General features: G+C 38.1%; 1 protein-coding gene across 3 annotated transcripts in view; it reads left to right on the top strand.

Annotated features, from left to right (window-relative positions):
* cadm2a (cell adhesion molecule 2a) overlaps positions 1-20,284 on the top strand; it is a 439,927-nt gene extending 419,643 nt beyond the window's left edge. For 2 of the 3 annotated variants that reach the window (XM_053644758.1, XM_053644760.1), the window contains one exon: positions 2,840-3,877. In XM_053644758.1, coding sequence (XP_053500733.1) covers positions 2,840-3,210 — 371 coding nt within the window. In that variant the 3' untranslated portion in view covers positions 3,211-3,877. Of the gene's footprint in view, positions 1-2,839; positions 3,878-18,332; positions 18,456-19,085 lie in introns of those variants that run through there. The other variant, XM_053644759.1, reaches the window with a different exon arrangement.
* Positions 20,285-20,821: the final 537 nt, after the last annotated feature.

Here is a 20,821-nt window from a genome sequence, read left to right as displayed (position 1 = left end):
CCTTAGGGCGAAAATTAAAACAGCTCTTTTTGAGACACTGTTTATGATTTATTGGGAATATAAAAAAATGAGTGGGTGGATTTTTACCATTATAAGGTGGTTGTGTACACACTCTTCCGACACAGATTTATGTTCAAACACCATTTAAAAGTGAATTTTGCATAATAGGTCCCCTTTAATTTCATTTTCACAGCACGGATGCAAGACATTTTTTCTTTTTAACTTTTTAACTATATTTACACATAATTTTTATAGTAATTCTTAGAAATATTATTTTATTAATGTCAAAATGTTTAATAATACAAGACTATTTTATGACATTTGTGTAAGATCTATTCTGGTCAGCTACGTGTTTTAATATCAATTGAAGCTTTTGTGTAGATCTGGCAAACCTGGTCATAGCACATACATCACAAACTCGTGTATTAAATTCATCACATTTAAGACATTTAACAAAATAAAGATTCACTTTTATGCCACTGTGAATTTTTCAAATGCTACAAGACCTGCACAAGAAAAGCAGAATACAGTTTATTTATAGACTTATGTATTATTGATTATTCTGTTCATACCAGTCTTTTCATTAGAGTGAAACAAATCAGTCACCATTTAGATGTTCTTTATTTAATAAGAATTCCTTTAACACACTTATGTCTTCTCTACTGAAGTTACATTTCTTCTAGTCTCAAGCTTTTTAATTATTTACAGCAGCTTTTAAACCACAATCTTCAAACAGAGCACACTTTGTTGGCGGTTCCAGGTGCAGTTTGTGGGATGAATTACATCCTTAGAAAATCAGACTTCAATGTGAGATGTATGATAAGCACATTTTGCAGCCACATCTAGTCACATTTTGTGCTGTGCCCCACTGTATACTATGTACACTTTCACGCAGTACCAGCACATGGGTGAAGGACATTCAGCAATATGTGTGCATTTTCTGCATTATTATAGGCCAGGAAATTCTCTGGCCTCTAATAAGTCACACAAACAAGCAGAAAAATATGCAGTATAGCGATGACAACTGAGATGAGAAATTTGTCTAAAATGTTCTTTAGCGGGAAAAGGCAGGTGCAAAGCTTCATTTTACCCTCATGTTCTCACATCAGCTCCTGAAAGACATGAGAACTCTTTTTCTCCTGTATGAACAGAGTGTGTGTTTGAAAGAGCAGATTCATTAGAGAAAGAGCAGACTGGTGATTCACCTTATCAGCCTCCTACCAACTTTATCAGGAGGCCAAACACATTATTTTATGCATTTCTAAGGTCTGTGTGTCCTGACAGAAACAGGCTGCTGGGGTAGATTCAGGATTAAGAAAATTCTGAATGTGACCTGCCATTTTAAAAGCCAGGGTCACTCAATTTCAGCTGTAGGACATGGCGATATTTAGTTAAAGCTGATTGGCATGAACTTTACTTTGACGTTACTCTTCTTTTTTTTCCCCTTTTTTTTTTTTTTTTAACGGGAGATAGTTCTAAAAGTTTGGACCTTTTACCTGTTTATACAATGGTTAGTTCCAGTCCAGTAATTTGAGTGGATAAAGTAGTGATCTAAGAGTGCTGATATTTATTTGTATCCCTCTGCTTCACTGTGTAAAATATCTGGCAAGTTGTGTCTTAAAGGTTATTTACTCAATATTAATTTCTTGTTTATAAAACTGTCGTATAAAAGCAATATCACACTTGCAATCGTGCTACAGTACTCAACAGCACTCTTGCTTGTGCGATTTGCTTAATTATGTGACATTTGTAGATTTATTGGACAAGTTAATACCTTAACCACTGGGATTATCACAGAAGTAATGACTTCTACTACATTACTACTATTACACTACTGCTACCACTACTACTGCACTGCTACTTTTATACTGCTACTATACAAATGCATCTACTACTAATACTACACTACTGCTACTACTACCACCTTTACTACTACTTCTACACTGCTACTTTTATACTGCTACTACATCTATTACTAATACTACACTACTACTAATTCTACACTACTGCTACTACACTACTCACTCTAATACTATTACACTGCTACTTCTACTGATACACCACCCTACTATTATTGCTACTACTACTACTATTTGTTACGAAACGGACTTGGAAGCGGAAAGCAAGTGCAGATGACAGTCTTTATTCACACAAAGTCAACGAACATAAAACACGGTCTTACACTTGAAGCACGATTCGAGGACAAAACAGGAAACTTGAGTCAAGGCATGAAACAAACAGGACACGAACACACGACCGCTTAGCATCAAGGTAGTTAGCATGAACATAACCGTAGACTTGTTTAGTGAAACGCATATATAATACTCAGCCTTCGTTGGCTGCTTAACGTAAATAATACTGCGCAAAGTGTGCAGCAACACGAGGGGCTTAAGTAACACAAATGTTTAATTTATATAGCACCTTTCCAAAGCTCAAGGACGCATTACAATACAATGATACATAAACAATGAACAATCATGGACAAACACAATGTGAAAAACAATGAGCAACCAATAATAATAATAATAAAAATAATGTTTGCATGTGGTTTGGACTGCATCGGCTGTCTATCATATCTTTCTGAAATATTTGCTGTATTTGCACGGTGCACTGTTCAGTTTTTCACAGTCCTGTGGTTTGACATGTTAAATAACGTATTAAACTTATAAGTCTTAACGAATGTTACTCCATTATGTATTCAAGATGAAACATTTCTTTTGTATATGTTCCACTGCTATGTTGATGTTTTGTTTTTGTTTTGTTTTTTGTTTTGTTTTTTTGTGTTTATGTCTGCGTCCATCCCTGTGCATTTGTTTGCGTGATGTGTTCCATTGACCAGATGCCCCCACTACACCCTCTCCATCCACAACTCCTCCCCCTGTAGCCATCCTCCCAGACTCCACAGATCCATTAGACTTCAAGCAGTCCAACTCTGCAGTCACCGGTCAGAGAGGTACAGTAACCCCACTGCCCTTCCACCACTTCCTCTTTCTCACACACACCCCTGTCTCCACCAGTCCTATGTTGTCTTCTGTTTTAGGATCGGCAGTCTATTACCTATCTTTTCTTACATGTTTGTGCTCATCAGTGTTTTGTCCTGCTTCCATCTTGGTGTTCTTTGCCTCTGTTTTTCCTGTTCTGTGCAACTCCGTGTTGACATTTTGCTCTGTTAGACAACAGGTTTGGAATACATGTGTGTATCACACGTAATACTCATTCTGCATCACAAAATATTTACATCTACAGTATGGGACTGGAAATGGAATGATGGTATGTTGATAAAACCACAACAGTAGTAAGGGTAAAGCACAGAGATGCACAATATTTCAAATTAAAAGAGTAAATCCAAAGAGCAAATAATAGGTAAGGCAAGGGCGTAACCATGGTATGGACATTGGGGGGGTCCAAGCGCCCCCTCCCCCAACATCCAAAGTTTGATACTGGAAATTCACATATTTGGAACATAGTTTTAGGATTACAGTTACCATTTGAATTCACTTGATTTCTGAGTGATAGAAGCTCCCACAGCATGGGAAAATTGTGGGGTGCTGTGGACGTCCCGTGGGCAGATGTATTCTCTGCTCCATAACCTACCATGAAACCTACCATACCAGGTAGAGGCGAGTTAAGATGTGTGCAGGCAAACCACACACGCTAACATTTAAACACACAATCACAACTTTTAAACAAACTCAGAAAGGATGGCTACCTATGAAACTAAATTCAACACTATATATGTTGTAAATACAATTTCCCCATGGATGCTTCCAAGCAATGCTGTGCTGCCTGCATTGTGACCAGGTACCATTATTTTCCCAGAAGAGCAATGACTGACTTAGATGATCATTTTAATTTGATAAACCGAATATTCTGTTTGTGTAAGTGGTGTCATTTATTATGTTAATGTCATCATGCTGTTTAGCTTGCTATGTAATAAGTGTACAAAGTGTACAGCAATATATAGTGGTAACCTGAAACATTAGCTATGTAAAGGGTACTGGAGTTTTCTTTTCTTAATTCTAAAGACAAACTACCATAACTAGTTCTGAATGGATAACTACAATATGGCCACAACTCAGATGTTAGTTCCATATCTCTCGTTGCCAGGCTAGCACATCTCAGCATTATGCTGAGCCTTATATTTGTAAAATCACTTAGTTGTCCTTAGGTCAAATGTAGTGTAAAGAAACAAAATGCTGTGCAACTTTCCTCACTTTCACTCGCATTCATAACAGTTTGTCACAACATGAGGGTTCACAACGAACTCAGCGGGAGGATATGCAAGTGAATGTAACGTTAATGGTCAAAAACTGGAACTGACGTTAGCCTAGCCTACTTCGCTGGTATGCAAATATCAAAAGTTAATTGACATTCTTAAGAACAAACCAAGCCATGGTATGATGCCTTCTATACTAAGCTAAGGTTACCTACTATTTAGGTATATAGTTACTTACTGTCTGAATAAAAGCTTGTATGTTCTGCTGCACTTTTCTACCCTTGGCTGCTGTCTCCATTTCTTACAGACTGAGCTGCTAAAATATATCAATGAACTTGCGTTGAGTATGGGCGCAGCCAAGTGTACAATTGGAGGGGGGGCACACACCTATTTTCCTTAACAAACGGAAATATATTAAAAAGGAATAGACATAAATAAACAGAATGGATGAAGAAGAGACAGATCCATTGACGGGCTCATTAAAGGGGGACATATAGAAAATATTTTGTACTGTATATTGGGGGGACAGATTGGTATTTCCTCAACATTGGGGGGACACGACCCCCCAAAGAATGCATGGTTACGCCCATGAGGTAAAGCAAAGATCAGTGTACATAATGGCAATTAAAGTAAACATGGTTCACAACTTACATAAATGCTGGCTTTGGCAAGACTTCGCAATGCTGTATTGCAATTACTAGGGATGCAAGGCTTTATATACTCTAAAAACAGGAAGTAACCTGGAAATGGTAAGCTAGAACTCATACGTTGGAGGTGTTGAACTGTGCTGGCAGGGAGGTGTAGCATTACAGGCTGGGGTGGCACATACTCTCACCCCAAACAGAACGTTCTCTCTCACAACCCTCACCTTCTTTGATATGTAGCGATACGTAACAGAACTTGTATCAGTTTGCGAAAAACAAATCCCAATTGTCTTATGCTATATATAGATTTCTGTGATTTATAACAGACATTACATGTTCTCCCTTTGGCCTCTGCCTGAGGTTATTTGAAAGTCTTCCTATGTTGAGTTGCACAAGAAGCATAGTGCAGCAGGCATCCAGCTAACCCTGGAACTCTTTAGGTTTGGCAGCTGGTTTGCATCAGACTCTGGGTACACACTGATAGAAATTACTTTCATTTAGCACTAAATTAAATCTCTCACTCTGCTGTTGTCATGTAAAGCAGAAGTTCTTTGTACTTAAAGAAAATTGTTCTCAGGCATGTTATGCCATTTTAGCTATTTCTTTCAGTCTACCAGTCTCTAGCCTGCATAGCCAAGCAACCCTTTATAGCTGCTGTACCATGAAAGGTCTGGAGTGTTAACTGCACTTATTTCCCTCGGTGCATTAGCCGCCCATCTCAGCGTCTGCGATCAATGGTGGGATTTCAGCAGCGGGCAGTCAGGCTTAATGAGCATAATAACTCTTCCGCACAGAAGCGCCGGGCCCAAACGATGTCATCAGAGCAGCTCTCATCCGCGTTAAATCTGCCAAATGCATTTTTATGGCTTGCAAATTAGCCGTGACCTTATGAAGCTGAAAGGTTGAATAAAGTTCTTGGGTTTCAGGGATTTTTTAAAATATTTACAGCTCACTTTTCATAATCAGCGCGTGTCCACCCTATCTCACACCCCCACAGCGTTATCATCCCAGTGAGGCACTTCCACAGACATAGTGATTGGTCATGCCTTTTGTCTCAGGTTGGGCAGAAGAGAGTGCAAATCCATCTCATTCAGGGAGGGCAGGCTTCGGGTTCATTAGCCAGGACATAATAGGACAGAAAATATGGGAGGAAAACAAAACACAACCCAAATGCTGTGTAATTGCAGCAAAAATTTATTTCAAGTTGTCACATTTGGTGCTAGTTTTTTGCCTTACATTGTTTGTTTACTGGATGACATGTAGTTGCAAAGGAAGAACTTATGAAACTGCAGTACAAGTATGTTTTAGGTGTTTGCACTCTATGTGCAAGAGCAAAATGATAGCTCTATACTAATAGGGTGCTCTAATAACAGGATTTATATCCTTTGTTAACCTCGTCACCCCACCATTCTGCTGGCAAATAAAATCCCAGTTGTCTTTAAATCATTGCTGGTTCAAATTTTAGAGTGAAAAGGATGCAATTTTTTCTCTGTGAAACTGAAGACTTTGGGCTAACTAGAGAGCTTCAGTGTGTCATCAAACTGCTGCATAAATTTGAATTTAGTTTGTCATGCTTCCTGGTGAATTGGTTGTTCTTACAGTATGCTTTGTGTATACACTATACTGCATAAGTACATACAACACTAGATAGTTTAAATGGCTCTCTTTTAAGGGAAAATCACATAAAAATATGGCTAAAGTTGTTTTGTTTTGTTTTTTACTTTTTTTTTATATTGTCCTATTTGCTTTTAACAAATGACTTAAAGTGGATTATTTATGACTTATTTTGGACTTTTGCCTGTCGTAGCTAAAAATACACAGAATAGTATGAAGTAGAGACTGACTCTGATTTCTGTCTAACCCAGACTGTAAATTACACGTGAAAATGTGAAATGCCTCAGAATTTTGTTCACTGGGGTTAATTTATTTAAACACGCTTGGCCAACACATCAAAAACATCATCAGTAGTGATTGATAAGGCACTGAAATACAGTAGCAGGTATGATAAACATGAACTAGGTAGATTACTTTCCCAGTGACTGATTTTTGAAAATGACTTTAGAGAAACTAGAAGTAAATACACTAAGAAAACATTGTCCATTCAAAGTAAAAAAAATTACATGATGGGAATACAGAACCTGGAACTACAGCTACCACTACTACTATGCACGATAGTATTATGAGATCCCATGTTATTAGTCAACCCTAAAGTAAAATTGTTTAGCCCTCCCACTCAATATGGTGACCAGCCATCACTGTTTACAGTATGTGTATATATATATATATATATATATATATATATATATATATATATATATATATATATATATATACTGTATATATATATATATATGTATATATATATATATATACAGTACTGTGCAAAAGTTTTAGGCACCTATTTTTTTACTACAAACTTTGTTATAGATTTTTTATTTTATGACTTCTACATTATCGAACATTATAGAAACATTTTAGATTCCCAAACATTAGTTTTCTAGCTCAAAATTAAATATTACAGAAAAATATTTGTATGTTATTAAAGAAAGCAGTATATTACGTAAGAGACATGTTTCAGATAAAAAACATAATGAAGGCTGCTGGGTTTTGCTGCAAAAATAAAAAGCGAGAGCGACAATCAAAGTCTCCAGAAGAACTGTGGCTGGTTCTGCAAGACGCTCAATAAAACTTACTGCTTATTTCCTTATAAAACTGCACTAATTGTACCAGAGACTAATATTTTTATTTATTTATTTCTTTTTTGTCACACCAAATATTGACTTTGTTCCAATTACTACTGTTTACTGCTCTTTACTGTTTTTTTGGGGGGGGCGGGGTTTAATATAGAAACATTTAATTTCATTATTTTTGAAGGCATCTTTGCTCTACAGCATTTCTTGCATGTGCCTAAAACCTTTGCACAGTACTGTATATATATATATATATATATATATATATATATATATATATATATATATATACAGTATATACACACACATGGTGGGTTTACATCTTTGTGATTTATTTTGCAATTTTTTGGGATCTTTCAACTCTGGTAGGTTGCATCACAGCCAATCAGAGTGCCTAATTAAATCACTCGCTTTCAGAAACTAATTTATCCTTGTTAGAATTCCGGTGGATCCAGAGCATATCCTGGGAAAACTGGGCATGAGGCAGGAATTCACCATTGATGGTTGCACTGCAAGATACCATACACACACATTCACCCCTTGGGACAATTTATCATAGTCAGTCCAACTACTAGCATGCTTTGGGAGATGGGAGGAAACCAGAAGAAACCCACACAGACAAAAGGAGATCATATACACAGAAACCCTGCACAGACAATAACCCGAGCTTTGGATCAAGGAGACCTGGGGACAAAACTGCTGTGCCACCATGCTGTCTGTGTCTTACTAAGAAATGAAAAAATTACAGCCCCATCAATCAAAGTGACCTGAGAGTGACAAGAGGAATTTTGTTGGTTTTGTGCTGATGCAGTTTTGAGGCGTTAACATTGGGCTCGAGTGATTAAATCAAACAGTTTCCACATGGTCAGTGTTCCATCTACAAATAAGGCTGAAACATATGCATCTTCATACACTGAGAAGATATTCAATGAGCACACAGCATGCATGCTCAACAGGAGTGTAATGGGCTGACAGCAGCAGGTTGGACGCGCCCTTGTTCATGGGTTCTGCTCCCAGTGAGACGCAAACAAATGAGGAATCCTCTGAGCACCATTTGCAAGTTCAAGCATTTTGTTCCTCAGTGGCTGGCAGAATGGCTCACCTTGGAGAGCTTTGCTCATCCAATTAGGACTCTACATGATGCCTTGTCCTCCTTTTCTCTACTATCTCTAGAGCTGAGTACTATACATATGCATGCGAGAACACACTGGTCCTTTACAGCGGTCCTGTGCTGACTGATCAGTGGGAAGACCAGCTCTTTGCATGCTGTCTGTAGCTTTAACTCAACCAGCTTTGACTTCACTGGATTTGGCTGAGTTTTCAGAGAGAACAGACTTCCTAAAGAAAATAAGAGAGGTCAAGCAACTGAGAGTACACCTTTGAAAATTTAATGCTTTTATCCTTAGAGAGGAATTAGGGATTTTTAGCTGCGTATTGATTAAGATCAGTTTTCCGCTGTTCCTGACAGAAGGGTAGAATAAAGTGGCACAGTGGGGGAAATGGCTTCTCTGAGTTTCCACAAGAGGCCAATGCTAAAAAACCAGCTTTGTTTAAAAGAGGTACGGCAAAGTCCGCCAAGTCTCTCCAGGGAAGATTATTATGGAGACAGCTATACTGAGTGCGCTCCCTGCCCACTGTTCCAAATGCAGTGAAGCACAAGGGGAATTAAAATGTAATGCAAAGGTCTTGCTAAATCCTGCCATATAGTTAATGATTGACCTACCATATTAAGTCACATACAGTAGTTCTAAGAATTATAGCCACAATTTAAAATAGGCAAGGGATGAAAAAGAGAAATCATTAAAACTGAATAGAAATTAGGACTAATAGTCCTTCCATCCATTATGTTTTAATAGCAAGAGTCCTTTAAGTAATTCTCTGGAATTAACCCTACATTTTCAACCTTCATTTTGTCAATGCCTTGATTGGAATTTGACAATGTAATTTTATTCAAAGTGATGATATTATGTTTCTTTGGACCCTTACTTTCTTATCATTCTAATAACAGCATCTTAAAGATTTTAAACAGCTTTAACAAATAGAGATAGGTGATATAGAGTCTGGGGCTGTTTTTTTCAGACTGTAGATTCACTCAGCCTATCACTAAGACCATGTTTAACCCAAATTAACCTGTAATTCATTATGAAATCCTAATTAAACCACCCAGGGGGCCAGCATGGTCCCTGGAGTATGCATTCATTTTAAAATCAATATTTGATATTTTCTGACATGTAAATCACTCTGATGACTAGCACTAGTTTATTTTTCTCTATGTTCTTGCATGTCTGTCTTTCTTTTTATTTGTGGGGAATGGATGAAGAGTGTATGATCTCAGATTCTTCAGATGTTAAATCCCTCTGATGACTCATGTGTGAGTGTGCTGGAATACAAATAACATCCCCTAGGCCTCCTTCTATCCCAGGCTTACCTCTTCACATAAAAACACACTGCCAAACGTCCTGCAAAAAATGGCCTATAATGAATTTATTAAGTGGGCACGTCTATTAATTTCTTCAGTCCTCGCTCGCTTCTTCTGAAATGTCATAATCTACTTTTGTTTATTTATTTATTTGTTTATTTGTTTGTTTGTTTAGGATGTGTTGGCTCAAGTGCTATTTTACAAGCTGCCAAATAATGAGGGTGGAAACCATATAGTTAAATTAAAACAAATTTGTGATCATTACAAATGGGACTATTCATGCAGCAATATATAACTATTAAGTATCCTATTAGTTGTCAATTCATATACAGTATCATTGCATTTGTCTTTTTTATTTCTTACTTTAAAATTGTCTCTAGCTTTTATGTTACATCAAACACTGTTTGCTTTTTCAGTTTGCATTTTCTATCCCGAATGTTTTTGGGGGCGGGGGGGGGGGGTTTGGGAAGGGGGAGGGGGTTAAAGGCAAGTGCTTTGTGTTTAAAGCAGTGGTCTAGATACTATTTGGAAAAACCCTATCACGTACACTTCTACTCAAGAAGAATCTGGCAACTTCAGAGGCATGAACTCACACAGGTGATCTGCATAATCTGAATGGAGAACCCAAAAAATGAAGCACATGGTAGCATGCTTAATATCTGAACACATGCAAAATTCCTTGCATTAAATATTGACATAACTTTTAAACTTAAATTGCCAACGTAAGGCATTACTTCCCAAAATACTGCATTAACAACTCTAAAACAAATTATAAGAGTACAGCATTAGATACAGCGGGTTTGATTGTAGTCAGAGGACTTTGACTCAGACTGTTGGATTTATGGCCTCACAGAGAGAAGCTTAAAGTTCAGTGTTAAACCAAATAATAATTAAATCCAGATGAGCTCATGAACTAATAAGTTGGTCTTTCCATTCCAGTGCTTTTGTCAGTTAGTTAATTTGTTTAGTCTATGTTGCCATTGTATAGCATTCAGATGGAAGAACCAAACCAAAACAATCCTGCTTACCTATTTATTAGATTGCACAATATGTGCACATATTTCATATAGGCAACAGCAGATATTTCACTTTGACTTTTGCATTGACTTTTAAACAGAGATAAGGTGATGTTTTGACTACATGCAGCCAACCGTGTTCCTCTATACCCTTATATCATGCAACACATCACTGGTCACCTGAGAGTTTATAGACGTGCATGTGTTCATCAGAGGGAGAACTACGGTGTCCCTTTCTGCATGCTAATAAGAGTTTTATTGTGCTAAGTAGGTGAAGCTCTGCGGCTCAGCACTTTCTCATCAGAAACACTCGATTGCTCACCTATGGAAAGAAGATCAGCACAGGGTCACACACACAAACACATTGCTTATTCGTGTGCATACGTTTCTAACTGCAGTATTCATTCGAATACATTGCAGATGCAATGTTAATCTTGGACGACTGCAGGGTAATCCTAGATAGCATAATCCTTGTTCTTCAGGTGCTGAATTACAGTATTTCATAAATATTCATCTTAACCTTGAACTCTCCCACTAGGAAGAGATTAAAAATGGTGGCTCAGGTTCTGAGCACTATGATGTTTTGGTTCACATCAGCATGTTTTAGTTCGCTGCTTGTATCTTCCATCTGGAAAGGAAACTTCCAAGTCCTTCCACTGACCAGGAGTCACTGTCAGACCATCACAGTTTACTTTAAATTCATTCAACTTATAGAATATATAGTCACACAGTCATGGAGACAGAGAGGCCCAGATGGACTAAGGTACCGGCTTTAGACACAGTTATGAATTATTGTGCCTGAAAAACTTTGCATGATATGTACAAAACTGAAGCCTAAGTGCACAGTTTACAGTTGAGATTATAAGTATACATACACCTTGCAGAATCTGCAAAATGTAAACAAGTAAAAAAATTATTATAATAATAATAATTAAAGATACCATAAAAATTTCATCTTGTTTTTTATTTAGTACTGCCCTGAATAAGATATTTTACAGAACAGATGTTTACATATAGTCCGCCAGACACAATAATAACTGAATTTACACAAAAGAATCAGTTCAAAAGTTTACATACGCTTGAGTCTTAATACTGTGTGTTGTTACCTCCATGACTGTGTTTATGTTTTGTGATAGGTGTTTGTGAGTCCCTTGTTTGTCCTGAGCAGTTACACTGCCCAATGTTCTTCATAAAAATCCTCCAGGTATTGCGCATTCTTTCGTTTTCCAGCATCTTATTTGTCCCCTTTCCGAAAGTGGCTATAAGATTTTGAGATCCATCTTTTCACACTTTGGACACCTGAGAGCCTCATACACAACTATTTAAAAATGTGCAAACATTCACTCATTCTAAAGAAGGCAACACGATACATTAAAAGCCAGAGGGGTGTAAACTTTTTAACAGGATGATTGGTGTAAATTGTTAGTATTTTGTCTTCTGGGAAACATGTAAATATCTTATATAGCTTCTGAAGGACAGTACTAAATTTTTAAAAATGTCTTTAAACAAAATAATAACAATTTGTACCGATCATCCTGTTAAAAAGTTTACATCCCCTTGGCTCTTAATGTAGTGTCTCTTAAAGTACTCTTCTCTCTCTTCTCATAACACAATCCTTTCAATTTAATAAAATGTAATTTAGCAAAGGTTAGTTTTGTGTAAAATTTAATCTGCCTTCCAAAACCACATGTAATTTTGTGGTATGCATATAACTCAGACCAGAATTGCTAGAGATGCTAGGTTTGTGGTTCTCCCGCAGACCATTAGGATCCTGGCACAGGTTGACTTTTTTGTCAAGGGGTTAAGATTTTGCTGTTTTACTTATCTTTTGGGCTGAAATTGTCACAGATCTGGCAACTTGGGTTGCAGCACAAAAATCACAAACACTTACTTGTTCTTCATTGAAAAAGAGCTTTAGAGCTTCAGCTTGCTTTTGTGATTGAATGTCCATTTTCAGTTTACTCCCAAGCTTTTTGATGTTTGACCATTTCCACCATTTCACAGCAGTTGACATGGAGTACATGTACTTTAATAGGTGGTAATAGGTGCAGTGTGCGTGATGAACTGCATCTTTAGGAAATTTAATGTTAATGTTAGATGCACTGGGAGTTCTGGCCTGGAGAGGGATGGGCTCCACCAGGTGACTTTTTACAGCTAGGAAGACTTCAGGAGTTGACACATGAGCTTGGTAACTACATGTGGAACATTGTATGACTCTGTAAAGTCAGATGGAAAGGCATAGGAGAACATCAAACCAAGGATGAACACATACTCTATTATAGTGGATAATTGGAGAAATTCATACATGGAGTAGGCTTCCTTATCAACAAAACCATTAAGGGATCTGTGTTTGAATACCCCCCCAATTCTAGCAGACTCATTTCCATCAGGCTGAAAGCATACCCCTTCAACATTACAATTATCGAAGTCTATGCCTCAACACATGATCATGATGATGAAGAAGTAGAGGAATTCTACACCCAGCTTCAAAATATCATAAACATGGTCAGCAAGGAAGCACTGAAAAACTGGAAAGATCATTGTAGACCCTCATGCAATGAAGTTACCAATTAAAAGTGGAGACGAGGGCTCTAGTTTGCCAGTTACAACAACCTGGTTCTAGCCAACATCTTAGGAGAACATAGAGCGTCTCGATGGTGGACATGGCATGCACCCGACGGAGCACATCACAATCAGATTGACTACATATTGGTTCAGAACCATTTCCAATCTGGCATCAACAGAGCAAAAACAATGACGTTTCCAGGTGCTGATGTTGGAAGTGACCACGATCTCATGATAATGAACTTCCAAGTGAGGCTGAAGAAAATTATTAAGCCAAAGAACATCATATTCAAGTTCAACTTTGAGTAATTGATTGACCCCAGCATCTGCAAGTCCTTCTGGGCCACAATTGGAGGAAAATTTGCACCACACCTAATGATGGATGAAGACACTGAAGGGATGACAACCACCTTTAACACAGTCATGACAGACGCTGGCAAACACATCATTGGCCTCCATCACCCAAAGAACAAACCTTGGGTTACAGAAGAGATTCTTGAAATGTATGACACCCGGAGAGACCTCAAAAACTGCAGGCACACAAATGGGGCAACAGAGTACTGTGAAATCAACAAAAAGGTCAGAATAAGCATGAAGAATGCTAAAAAACAAAAAAATAAATAAAAATAAAGAATTGAATAAGACAATAATGCACAGAAATAGAGAATAGTTTGAAGAAAAACAACAGCAGAAAAGCATTCCAAATTCCAAAGACCTAACTAAACAAAAGAAGTCAATAGTCAATACCATACTAGACAAAGACGGGAAATGCCTCACAGAAGTTAGTGACATTATAGGCAGATGGACTGACTACTGCCAAGCTACAACCATCCGACCAAAAGGAGACCTTGAGATACTTGAGGTATCAGAGTCCTCAAATGATGACGACTTCCCCATTCTCAAAGAAGAGGTTGAGGCAGCAGTAAGATTGCTGAAGCGTGGGAAGGCAGTTGAAGTAGACAACAGCTGAACTCATCAAGATTGGAGGGGAACCAGTGATAAATATAATATAAATATAACAAAAATTTGCAATACGATCTGGCAGACAGGTGAATGGCCAAAAACATGGAACCAATCATTAATTATAACCCTTCCCAAGAAAGGAAATCTTGAACTGTGCCAAAATTACAGAACTCTCAGTCTGATCAACCACACTAGTAAAGTGATGCTCAAGATCATCCTGAATAGATTGAAGCCTCAAGCAGAAGGAATTATTGCAGAAGCACAGGCTGGTTTCTGTAGTGGAAGAAGTACCACAGAACAAATATTCAACCTCAAGAGTTCTGTGTGAAAAGTACTCGTAACACCAACAAGACCACTATCATGTTTTCATATATTTCAAAAAGGCTTTTGACAGAGTGTGGCATGATGCTTTGTGGGCAACATGGGCCAGAAGCTGACCAACATCATCAAACAGCTGTATGCCAAGGCCAGCAGTGCAGTAATTGCCCAGGGCTCTGTGGGGGATTGGTTCCACACAATAGTGGGTGTATTGCAAAGATGCCTTCTACCGCCCATGCTCTTCAACATCTATTTAGAGAGCATCATGAGCAAGGTCCTGGAGAACTACTGTGGCACAGTCAGTATTGGAGGGCGAAACATCACCAACCTCCGCTATGCAGTTGACATTGACAGATTGTGAAGTTGAGCTTGCCACCTTAGTGAAGAACCTGGATGAAACATCTTCTAGGTTTGGCATGGAGATAAGAGCTGAGAAGACAATTTTGATGAGAAATAGTGACAAGCAGATCTCTACCAAGATTGAAGTCAGAAGACAGGAACTGGAAACTGTGTCAGTTCAAGTATTTGGGCTCTATCATCAATGAAGAGGGGTCAAAAACAGAAGTCCTATCAAGAGCAGCACAAACAACAGCAGCTATGTCAAAGTTAAAACCTATATAGAGAGACAAGAATGTTTCTCTAAAAACAAAAATTACACTTTAGCGTGCACTTGTCCTCTCAATCTTTTTATATTCCTATGAGTCCTGGACCCTGACAGCAGAATTACGATGAAGAATCCAGGCACTTGTAATGAGATGCTATAGAATTAGATTCTCTTACAAGGACCACATAACAAATCAAGTAGTGCGCAACATTATCAGGTGCAAAGCAGGCCAGTATGAAGACCTCCTCACCACAGTCAGAATGAAAAATCTGAAACGGTATGGACATGTCATTAGAGCCAACAATCTATCCACAACAGTCCTTCAAGGTAGAGTAACAGGTGACAGAAGACGAGGCAGACAGAGAAAGAAGTGGGCTTACAACATCACATAATGGACCATGAAAAGCTTTGCAGAAACACAGGCACTGACGCATGATCGAGATAAGTGGAGGGACCTGGCCAGAAGTTCAACAGCACAGCAATCTGACGACCACACCAGGTCATGGGACTGATGATGATGACTGGGAGTTCATTTTGTGGCCAGAACATTACCCATTTTTTGCTGTGTCTCCTCATGTATGTAAAACTAGCCCAGACTGTTAAATGCATATGAAGGGAAATTTGCATATGGTACATCATTGACAAATCATTATTAACACACATTATTTCACAATAATATGCTCAAGAGAAAGAAGAATGCATTGCTGCCTCCACCAAGCTCACCACAGCTATTCAAGAGATCACTGATTGATTTAACCAGCCAGACACAGATGGACAGACGTAGAGGTGGAGATTCATATATTAAACTAGCACATTTCCTGCTTTAACAGCCAATTCCCCTAAACAGAGCAGGACATAATGAAATGCCCTGTGTTACCCATATCAATCTGCCTGGCTGTAGAAATTACTTTTCATATTGTTATCATCTGCTGGGCTCCACAAAGAGTTTGCCATGTCAATAGACTTGCCCCAGGAAGGCTCTCATCACGCTGGCCTCATTGGCTGCTGATATAAATAGAGCAAGCACTGAAGATATCCAATTATGACAACCCCAGAGCACATGCATGAGGTGCCTGTCCCTATCCTCGTCACTATTGAGATATCACTCTCAAACATGGGGATGTGCGAATGACTTTTATGCAGGCGTAAGTGCCCTTGAGATGGATGTTATATGATATGACAAAGTGTATGCTAAATCGGGACATTTTTTCTGTAGGATGTACGCACTACAAACACTATTTTACATCACTCAACAGATATTGAGGAGGGAGTCAATAATGCCACAGCCATCCATAGCTGGGAGTTCAAGAGAATTTATTTGTGCTCTCTGTGTGGAAGGGAGGATGTTAGTTTCTACGTGTTATATGTGAACGTCTATGAGAATGCCGAAGAGGCCTGTCAGCAGTTTACTCTGACTATGTTATGTTGCTCTGTGATTTAGCTTGCGCAAAGGCTCGAAAAGATGCAATGACTTGCTTCACATATCTCAGCGGAAGCACGTGTTAGCCTTCACTCATGGTTGGGATGTGTGTGTGAATTGGCCAATGACCTATTTGGTAGGAAAATTGGGTTTTAAAAAATGAGAGATGCAGACAGAGAGAAAGAGCAATGTAATGTAATGCAGCTACACCTTTGAATTTTATTCTTAATAACTCCCTACTGTGATGATAACTCCCATTTATAACCAGCCTTCATTCCTCAGCCACACTATTGTTCATGGGCTGTTGAGCTGATATTTTACACCTGTTTTATTATGTGCGCTGATAAAGACTCACATTAGCGGATGCTTTTTATGCTGACTGAGAATATTACTAATTACTGTACACTCTCCTTGTTCCCGGAGTCCCGTGGGATAAGCTCCAGGCTCCCCGTGACCCTGTGTAGGATAAGTTGTACAGAAAATGCATGGATGTATTGTTGTTGTTGTTAATAATATCATCAGCATGGTTGTTTTTTCCATTCCTGTCCTTTTCAAATTCAGAAATGATACTTTGAAGGATAAAATAATTGTAGCAGGTAATATGTCCATCTAGTAATGATAAATACATGTGATAGAGGTGTTGGAGGTTTGAAAGTCTTTCCTTCTCTCTTTTTTCCTGCAAATGTGTATATGTGTATAGATGTAAACAGTTACTTCAAGACATAACCTATGTGAAATAAAATGATATTATAATAAATAGGACATGAAAAAAATTAAAACAAGCAATCTGTTCTCCTGTATACTTTGATGAACCTTTTAAAAAATTGGTCTGTATCCCACCTAGACCATTCCACTAGTTTTTTTGTTCTATATAGAAGATTTCATTTAGACATGCAGTGTGTTCAGTCTGTCACTTATGCGCAGCAGGTTTTGCTCTGCTTCATAATTATCCATGTTACATGGTTAGATCCTTCTTTATCTGTGTATGTACCAGCCCTATCACAATCAGTTGACCTTGAACTTGTTAAATATGTTATTATTCTTGTGTTTTCTCTGTGTTCCCTCATTCTCTAAAACCCCACAACACACAGATGAGTGTTAGAGTGTATTCTTTTCATTCATCATCATTTCAAAACCAAATCCTACTTTCAAATCTTAACACAGGCTTGGCCAGTGTAAAGTGAGGCCGAGGAGACATAGTGCAGTGACTGTCAGAGGAGTAAATAGCATTTAGTTTATCCTGTGTCTTCAGTGTAGGGATAAGAGTATCTCTTTTTATTCACCCACTGAAATATTCATGCATTTATTTCAGTACTCTCGTTTGTAAGCTTAGATCTTTGCTCCTCTGGGATTTTAAATAATTCCTTCTTTTCCAGCTAGTTGTGTTTCCATTTCTTCACTCTAAAAAACTCTCTCTCTCTCTCTCTCTCTCTCTCTCTCTCTGTCTCTCTCTCTCTCTCTGTCTCTCTCTCTCCAGATCCTAATGCTTTGGGACAGCATGGTCCAGATCATGCTCTGATTGGTGGAGTAGTGGCCGTTGTTGTCTTTGTCACCTTGTGCTTAATCATCGTACTTGGCCGATATCTGGCACGGCATAAAGGTAAATTTCCCAAAATATGTTTTTACGTTCCACAAATAATTAAAGCTTTACAATACAATTCGAATTGAAAAATTTGAAAAATATTTAAAAAATTCACTATATGGCCAAAAGTTTGCAGACACCTGACTTTAACCTGACATTGTTGCCACAAAGCTGGAAGCACACAATTTGTACTGAATGTCTTTGTATGCAAACCTGTTCCAGCATGACAATGTCCCTGTGCACAAAACAAGATCCATGAAGATGTCCTGCAGAGGTTGTAGTGGAAGAACTTGAGTGGGCTGCACAGAGCCCTGACCTCAAACCCACTGAACACCTTTGGGATGAATTAGGTGCTGACTGCACTCCAGGCCTCCTCACCAGACATCACTGCCCAATCTCACTAATGCACATGAGGCTGAATGAGCACAAATCCCCACAACCACACTCCAAAATTTAGTGGAAAGCCTTCCCGGTAGAGTGGAGCTTATTATGACAGTAAATGGGGAATAATCTGGAATGGGATGTCTAACAAGCACATAAGAGTGTCATGGTCAGGTGTTCACAAACTTTTGGCCATATAGTGTATGCATGATGCATTAGTGATAATAAATTTGTTTAATTTAAACAATGGCATTTTTACTGGGACAGGCACATATTTGACAAATGAGGCCAAAGGAGCAGACGATGCCCCTGATGCAGACACAGCCATTATCAATGCAGATGGTAACCACGCACACACAGAGGAAAAGAAGGAGTACTTCATTTAGACTGTGCTCCACTCGCCTCTCTCTCTCTCTCTCTCTCTCTCTCTCTCTCTCTCTCTCTCTCTCATTCCCTGCTCCATGTAGGAACCTTGCCTGGCAGCAGAGGAAACTTCTTCTTTACTCATGTCCTATGTTCTTTGCGCTTTTTATTTGCATCCGTGTTTTTTTGTTCTTTTATCAGCTTGTCCTGAATTTTACCTGCTATTTTTTCCAAACATAGCTGCTGATGATCTTTGCTTTTTTTTTTTATTTACATTGTTCACATTGTGTCTGTAAAAAAGTGAATCGTTGGCCAAACCTCCTGAATCCAGTTCAAGACTTCACTTTAATTTCTTTCTGAAGTCCTCCACCATCACTTTCTCACAGTGCCTCAATATAATATACAGACATCCATCCGAGGTTTAAGTCAATGCCTTCTGTTGGGTCGAGTGTTTTAGGATTGGCTGCTCGCTTTTTTAATCTTCAGCACTATTACAAACGCAGTATCATCTCTAATGTATATATGTATTTTTGTTTCTTTTTACTCTTTACAATCCATTGCAACACTGTTGTAATTTTTCTTCAATTAAAAAAAATATACAGGAAATAATTTTCTTAAGAAAAGTAGCTGATACCCGTTTTAACTTACAGAAAAATGCTGATCAGTAATTAGTGTGTTCCATAGTGTGAGTGAAGATTTTCGCAATCAGACTGATAGCTCACACTTGTATTAACCAGTATTTGTACCTGAAATGTAGATATTGGCAAAAAGCCTATATGATAGTTCAAGGGTCATGAAGCATCAACTGGATACTCCCATGTTTTACATCATCAAAAAAGTAGCTTATATGATAGAAGGCCAGGGGTTGTAGGCTGAGGACACACTGGTGACTTTAATGAAGTTTCCTTTATGTCTATACTCAACAAGTTACTGTGTTTATGTGAAATACTGTGTCTCAGGCTCATCTGTATATTCCTGCACTGTCTCACTCAAACAACAGGAAACAGTGACTATATTCACATTACAGACTTTTACGCTCAATCCCTCATCTGTTCACATCTGTCTGTCATTTAAATGAACAGATTTCTGGCATGTAAAAGCCTAGCAGGTACTATATATATATATATATATATATATATATATATATATATATATATATATATATATATATATACATATATATATCACATATGCCTGATTCAGCAACACAAAAAAACATTTTTATGAGACTGTATAGGCGAAAAGGCAAAATAATAATAATAATAATAATAATAATAATAACTGTAGATGACATATAAATTCTGGTTCATAATATCTGGCACTTTTTCTCTGGTTTCCCAAAAGAATCAATTAAAATCATCTTATACCACAGTGCTGTTGAATCCTCAAATCTGATTAGACAGAAGGTGTTGATTAAGTTTCTATAAGAGCATCTCTAACAATAGTTCTGGCTGTAATACAAATCACAGTACAGCGTGTCCCAAAAATCTCCATACATACAGGACTATGTTTGCCAGCACCACGTTGGTTGTGCCTTCTTCAGTGGATGTTCATGGACGTCCACTTCCAGTCTTTTTGAATTTGTTAATAAATTTGTAACGGTGTTGTGTGATATGTGCTTGCCATGGTTAAGTCCATCA

This window comes from Ictalurus furcatus, chromosome 16 (assembly GCF_023375685.1).
Source record: "Ictalurus furcatus strain D&B chromosome 16, Billie_1.0, whole genome shotgun sequence".
In the NCBI taxonomy this organism is placed as follows: domain Eukaryota; kingdom Metazoa; phylum Chordata; class Actinopteri; order Siluriformes; family Ictaluridae; genus Ictalurus; species Ictalurus furcatus.
Note: the sequence above shows the minus strand (reverse complement) of the source record. Positions and strands in the feature narration are given on the sequence as shown.